The following is a 7,159-nucleotide window of genomic DNA, read 5'->3' as shown; positions in this document are numbered from 1 at the left end:
GCCTTACAATGTTGAGGTGTTTGTTGATCTTTTCTTCGTAGCTCAGCTGCTGTTTGTACCTTTTTTAAACACAAACATGTGTTTTCTTTACACCAATTAATTTTTCTCATTATTTTATGCATAAAAGTATTCAGGTAACATCATCAAACAATGAATATTTTACAAAATATTTTATAGTGTATGTAAAATTATAAAATTAAAATATAAAATAACTCGTAAACTATTCACTTTTTGGTCACTGCAGAATATTCCAAGGAATCGATTTATATAAAAAATTATAGCGATTCCATTTAAAAAAACAAAGATGATCCTGAAATTTCCAAGACTCCTCCACCTTTCGAATTTTATTTGCGATATTCTAAAGAGCCCTTCAATCTCTTATGAATATGTATTTATATGAATATGAATATATATGAATATGTATTTATATGAATATGAATATATATGAATATGTATTTATATGAATATGAATATATATGAATATGTATTTATGTTGCGGATTAGAGAGAGAGAGAGATAGAGAGAGAGAGATAAAGAGATAGAGAGAGAGAAGGAGAGGGTGTGCTTATATGTGTGTGTGTAAGGTGCAACGCGGATCCACGTTCTCTTCGCAACGAGCGCGCAGCCGGTTGCGACAATTAACGCGCTCGTATTTGGCGCGGCGACACGCGCTTTCCGCCCGTGCGCCAATGGCACCACGGCGCGCCCCGCTATATCGCGTCGAAGCGCGCGGTTCGCGCGCTAGATATCACCGCCGTTTAATCGCTCACGAGTAACCGTTCCGTGGGCGAAAACAATAAACGAAGAAAACAAACGGCTTTGTCCTCCGACTTTCGAGAGGATTCGATATCTTTATATTACAAAATCACAAATACGGTGATTTTGTCTCAGAATTTTCTCGAAGATCAGCGGGATAAAGACCGTTTGTTCGGCGCCTTTTCCTCGCGCTCGCACTCGTCTTGTCGACTTCTACACGCACAGACCGAGATTAGTACGCTTTCGCTTTTCTTTCGCTTTTTCACAAGCACTTTCGATCGTTCTATCGATTGCAAGAAGTGCAATCGATAGAACGTCGTGCGCTTTTCTGTCGCTACTTTCGAACAACATTAACGCACTTTTGTATGTAGTTCTGTAAATATATTCTCGTCGTGTGAAATTTATCTTCTTCTTTTTTTGTGCCGTGCTGTGCCGTCTCCTTTGTCTAACTCGCTCGCGCACTGACCGCGCTTCACTTGCCGCGATATTGCACATTTGCTGGTCCTTCGAGCCGGATCTCCGCGTCTTCGTCGCGTCCGGCATCTTTTGAACTTCGCCGTCGGAGTGAGTGCGTGTTCCGTAACCAGGTGCGTGTCCAGTGACCTGTGACAGAAAAATGGAGATGGATCAGATGATCGACGCGCAGCACGAACTTCACGCGCGAATCTTGCGCAGTATCGATAACTTGAAGAAGATCTGGGCGGCCAAGATAACCGTTCACGTCGTCCGCACCGCGATTCGCGTCCTGGACGACAAGTGGGCGAAGTTCGTGGAGCAGCATGAAGAGCTCCGAGCCGCCTTCTGGAAGCAGCTCAAGGAGGACGACTACACGACGGACGACCTGCCGAGTAAGGTAGAGTCAGCATATTACTCGCAGCGCTCTGAACTGTGCGAGCTCGAGGAAAAACTCACCAAGCCGAAGGAAACTGAGCTCGCCGAACGGGCCCGAGACACCGCGCCGTTGCGCAAGGCCTTGCCGCGGATCAACCTGCCTCAGTTCAGCGGCAAGTTCGAGGACTGGCCAGCCTTCCGGGATCTGTTCCGCTCGATGGTTCTTGAGGAGCCATCCTTGTCCAAAATTGAGAGGCTCCACTACCTAAAGACAAGCGTCAAGGGCGATGCTGAGCAACTAATTAGGAACCTGCCGTCCATGGAGGAGAACCTGGAACAAGCGTGGGACCTGTTGAGCACCTATTTTGAGAACAAGCGCCTTCTAGTCAGATCTTACCTGACAGCGTTTACCTCGTTGCCGCGGTTGAAGACTCCGTCAGCCGACGAACTACGCCGACCTTTACACGGCGTACTCTCGACAGTCGGCGCTCTCAAGGGCATTGGGCGTCCAATCTCCGATTGCACTGACCTTTTCGTGCACCTGGTCATCGAGCTGCTGGATGCCGAAACTCGTCGGGAATGGGAGAGCTCCCTCGGCAAGTCGTCCGAGCCGCCTTCGTATGACAAGCTCCGAGAGTTCCTACAGGAGCAGCTCATGACGTGGGAGGTCCTCCAGGCCGTGAAGTCCGGGTCGTCAACCAAGTCTCCGGAGAAGACTAGTCGCGCCTCTCGCAGCAGTCACGTGGGTACCAAAGGGTCCGATCCAAGCCGCAGCTGCCCACTCTGTAAAAAGGACCATTTCATTGCATACTGCGAGCTCTACAAGAAGAAGACCGTGCAGGAAAAACGAGAGGCCGTTAACACTCACCAGAGGTGCTGGAACTGCCTGGGTCGACACCTGCTTGCCGACTGCAAGTCGTCCAAGGCCTGTGCCATGTGCTCCGGGAAACATCACACTACACTGCATGACGCCTTCACAGCCGTGGCCCTTCCTGCTGCCGGGTCATCTTCATCGGTGACGGTCCACGTTGCGCGACGACAGCCAGTGGAGTGCGGACCAGCGCTGCTAGCTACCGCGCGCGTGCTAGTAGCCGATCGCGCGGGCACTCGTCACGCGGCCCGCGCCCTGATCGACCCGGGTTCGGAAACGTCGTTGATCGCGGAATCTCTGGCGCAGCGGCTTCGCCTGCCGCGGACACCATCCTCAGTGGCCATCTTCGGAGTGGGTGGCGTCCAGACGGGAGCCTCTCGCGGTCGAGTGGCAGTCAACGTCTTTTCTCGCGACGAGCGCTTCGCACTCGCCGTCTCGCCGCTCGTGTTGCCACGCCTCACCATATATAGCGGTACTTCAGAGGGTGAGGCTCGTTCGTGGCCTCACCTTGATGACCTCGACCTCGCTGATCCTGAATTCCACCGCCAGGATCCTGTGGAGCTGCTACTCGGGGCCGACGTCTACCTGGACCTCGCCTTGCCCGAAGGTCTTCGCCGAGGAGGCCCTCGAGAACCAGGTGCCCAGCTGACTCGCTTCGGCTGGGTATTGCTAGGCTTAGTCGGAGCCTGCCACGTCGCGACTCCCGTGTCATCGCTTCAGTGCTCCACCGCAGATGACCTCGCTGACCTCGTACGCCGCTTTTGGGAGGCAGAGGAGCCGTCCTTCCGCTGACCGCTGACGAGCAGGAGTGCGAGGACCACTTCGTGCGCACGCACGAACGACTTCCAGGCGGTTGCTACCAGGTGCGACTTCCGCTTCGCCAGGGGCTGCCGGACCTTAGCTCCACACGCCGAGCCGCATCTCGCCTCCTCGACGTCATGCAACGTCGCTTCGACCGCGATCGGGACTTCGGGATGCTGTACCGCGCCTTTATGAGCGAGTACATCACGCTCGGACATATGTCGCCAATCGCCGCCGCGCTGTCATCACCAAGGGACCGGATCAGCTTCCTGCCGCATCACGGGGTGCTCCGGAGTTCAAGTGCCGGCTCTAAGATCCGCGTGGTCTTCAACGGCTCAACACGCACGGGCACCGGAGCATCACTCAACAGTCACCTACTCACTGGACCTAACCTGCTGCCGTCGCTTGCTGACACGTTGACTCGATGGCGGCGGCATCGCTACGTGTTCGCTGCCGATATCCAAATGATGTATCGGCAGATCCAGCTTCATCCAGATGACCGGGACCTGCAGCGGATCCTGTGGGGAGAAGAGGGCCAGATCCGCGAATACCAGCTCAACACAGTGACGTACGGCCTAGCGAGCGCGCCGTATCTCGCCATCCGCGTGCTGCGTCAGCTCGCGAACGACGAAGCCGACCGCTTCCCGCTGGGCGCCAACGTACTGCAGCATGACGTATATGTGGACGATATACTCACCGGAGCGGCCAGTCTGGAACCCACGTGCAGCTTGCTAGACCAGGTGGTCGCCCTCTGCACGGCGGGCGGCTTTCCACTAAGGAAATGGGCCGCCAACGACGATCGCCTCTTGAAGAAGATCCCTCGCGAACACCAACTGGGCACCACGACGGGCGCCCGACTGCCGACGGACGAACACTCGGTGCTGGGCCTCCGCTGGAACCCGAGGGATGACGCCTTCTCGCTGTCCGTGCGGCTGACATCGACCGTTCCACCCACAAAGAGATCCGTGCTTTCGCAAACCGCACGTCTCTTTGACCCGCTTGGCTGGCTGGCGCCGATCGTCGTGCGTGCGAAGCTGCTGATCCAGTCTGCCTGGTTGCAGCAGCTAGACTGGGACGCACCATTGGCCGGGGAGGACGCCGCCTTGTGGACCAGCCTCGAAGAGGAGCTGCCAGTGCTCGAGGACATCAGGTTGCCACGCTGGTTGCACCACGACGCTCCGCACAGTTCCTTGGAACTTCACGGATTTTCTGACGCCTCCGAACGTGCCTTCGCCGCCGTGGTCTACATCAGGGCTGAGACTGACGGAAGGCCGAGCGTAAGCTTGGTGGTCGCGAAAAGCAAGGTCGCACCATTGAAGCGTGTATCGCTTCCCCGCCTGGAACTCTGCGGGGCGGCCCTCTTAGCCAAACTAGCCGAACATGTCCGGTTTTCCCTGGGCCTGGAGAAGTCAGCGGTCCACCTGTGGACGGACTCCACAGTTGCGCTTGGCTGGATTCGAGGACACCCTGCAAGATGGACAACATATGTAGCGAATCGAGTCGCAGAGATCCACCGCGAAAACCAGGAGGCGAGATGGCGGCACATACCTGGTCAGGAGAACCCGGCAGACTGCGCCTCCCGAGGGATATCGCCCAGAGAGCTGCTGCGTCATCCGCTGTGGTGGCGGGGACCTGATTTCCTCTGCAGCCACCCGGACACTTGGCCGAGGGGCGTCGGCCTCTCAGATGAGACGAATCTCCCGGAGCAGCAACCTTCAACATGCCACGTGGTCGCCGAGGTGCGGGAACCTGCGGAGCTTTGCCGTTTCTCTAATCTTCGTCGTCTACTTCGCGTGTCGGCCTGGATCTGGCGCTGGAGGAGTCGGCAACGTCGCGCGGCAAGCGGCAAGGTTGCGCCTACGCTTCTGGAACCGGAGGAGCTGGAGATGGCACTATCCCGCTGGATCCGAGTGGCCCAAGCCTTGGGCTTCCCTTCAGAGCTGCGGGACATCCATGCCGGGAAGCCATTGTCTGCCAGGAGCCCGCTCCGCAAACTGGCTCCCATGTGCGACAAAGAGGACATCCTGCGGGTTGGCGGGCGGCTGAAACATGCTGTTTTAGACATCGACCAACGACATCCGATGATTCTGCCGCCGGAATCTCATGTCACTAACCTGATAATCGACGCCGCCCACAAACGCACTCTTCATGGAGGAGTCCAGGCCACCGTGAGCGACATCAGGCAGCGATTTTGGATCCCGCGAGCCCGCCAGCTGGTTCGCCGCCATATCCACCGCTGTCTTCCCTGCTTGTGATGGCGGGCGGCCACTCCGCAGCCGGTGATGGGCGATTTGCCGAGGACGCGCGTCACGCCGAGCCGACCATTTGAGCAGACCGGCGTGGATCTAGCAGGACCTGTCTGGCTCAGGACGACAAAGGGCCGCGGTCACAAAGCCTACAAAGGCTTCCTTGTTGTTTTTGTGTGTTTTAGCTCCCGCGCTGTACACCTGGAGGCCGTCAGCGATTACTCCGCTGAGGCCTTCCTCGCTGCCTTCCGCCGGTTCATATCACGACGGGGGCTGTGCACGGTCGTCCACAGCGATTGCGGCACGAACTTCGTGGGAGCGGACCGGCAGCTCAGGGACCTCTTCAAGGCGAACAGCCGCGAGGCCCAATCCATCATCGGACGCCTCGCAGATGAAGGAGTCCGGTGGCGATTTAATCCGCCGTCGGCTCCCCACTTCGGTGGCCTGTGGGAAGCGGCCGTCAAGGCCGTCAAGCACCACCTGCGGCGCACCATCGGCGAGGCCCGGCTCACCTTTGAGGAACTTTCCACGTTCCTCGCACAGGTCGAGGCCTGCCTAAACTCAAGGCCACTCGGGGCCTTGTCCGATGATCCGGACGACCTGGGCGCTCTAACGCCCGGGCACTTCCTGGTGGGAGGCCCTCTCACCGCCATCCCGGAGCCATCACTTTTGGAGGCCCCTTCCAACCGTCTCACCCGGTGGCGACTTCTCCAACAGATGCGGGATCACCTCTGGCAGCGATGGACCCGCGAGTACCTACAGGGGCTCACTCCGCGGCCCAAATGGTGGGCCACCCGGGGAGCCATCCGCAAAGGCCAGCTATGCCTCGTGAAAGGCGAGAGCACCCCGCCATGCCGGTGGCCGCTCGCCCGAATCACGCGTTTACACCCGGGAGAGGACGGGCAAGTGCGCGTGGTGGACATCCGCACCTCCGTCGGCGAGCTGACCCGGCCAGTGGTTAAAATCGTACCACTGCCGACGGCAGCCGCCACGGATGTAGGGCCACCCGCGTAGACCGCGTATCGCGAGTCCCATCGCGCCTGTAAATAATGTACATTATTGTAAATAGTCGTTTTCATCATGCTTAAATTCATATTTTACTACATTGCGTCCTCGCGTACTCACTCGTGAAATCTCGTCCTCCGTCGTATCTCCATGCTCTCACCACGTTGCACACGGGGTTCCTAACCTCGCCTGTCAACTCGCGAGCGCGCGCGCGACACCCCCGGTTCGCGGCCGCGATAACACACTATCAGATGCATTCCCCAGTAAACCCTAGACTCTTTCGTCGTTCGTATCCCGACGAGGCGGGCGGGATGTTGCGGATTAGAGAGAGAGAGAGAGATAGAGAGAGAGAGATAGAGAGATAGAGAGAGAGAAGGAGAGGGTGTGCTTATATGTGTGTGTGTAAGGTGCAACGCGGATGCACGTTCTCTTCGCAACGAGCGCGCAGCCGGTTGCGACAATTAACGCGCTCGTATTTGGCGCGGCGACACGCGCTTTCCGCCCGTGCGCCAATGGCACCACGGCGCGCCCCGCTATATCGCGTCGAAGCGCGCGGTTCGCGCGCTAGATATCACCGCCGTTTAATCGCTCACGAGTAACCGTTCCGTGGGCGAAAACAATAAACGAAGAAAACAAACGGCTTTGTCCT

The 7,159-nt window shown here is 57.1% G+C and overlaps 3 protein-coding genes across 3 annotated transcripts; all 3 read left to right on the top strand.

The window, feature by feature from the left end:
• Nucleotides 1-1,372: 1,372 nt before the first annotated feature.
• On the top strand, nt 1,373-3,250 carry LOC145948230 (uncharacterized). Its single transcript, XM_083057972.1, has one exon. The coding sequence runs from the start codon at nt 1,373-1,375 to the stop codon at nt 3,248-3,250; it is 1,878 nt and encodes a 625-aa protein (XP_082914098.1).
• A 146-nt stretch (nt 3,251-3,396) lies between these two features.
• Nucleotides 3,397-5,514, top strand: LOC145948229 (uncharacterized). Its single transcript, XM_083057971.1, has one exon. The coding sequence runs from the start codon at nt 3,397-3,399 to the stop codon at nt 5,512-5,514; it is 2,118 nt and encodes a 705-aa protein (XP_082914097.1).
• Nucleotides 5,515-5,541: 27 nt separating this feature from the next.
• On the top strand, nt 5,542-6,519 carry LOC145948231 (uncharacterized). The gene has a single exon (XM_083057973.1). It carries the CDS (start codon nt 5,542-5,544, stop codon nt 6,517-6,519), a length of 978 nt encoding a protein of 325 aa, XP_082914099.1.
• The last annotated feature ends 640 nt before the right edge of the window (nt 6,520-7,159 follow it).

This window comes from Prenolepis imparis, unplaced genomic scaffold (assembly GCF_030444845.1).
Source record: "Prenolepis imparis isolate NDT839.2.m4 unplaced genomic scaffold, iyPreImpa1.0 SCAF_290, whole genome shotgun sequence".
Classification (NCBI taxonomy): domain Eukaryota; kingdom Metazoa; phylum Arthropoda; class Insecta; order Hymenoptera; family Formicidae; genus Prenolepis; species Prenolepis imparis.
Note: the sequence above shows the minus strand (reverse complement) of the source record. Positions and strands in the feature narration are given on the sequence as shown.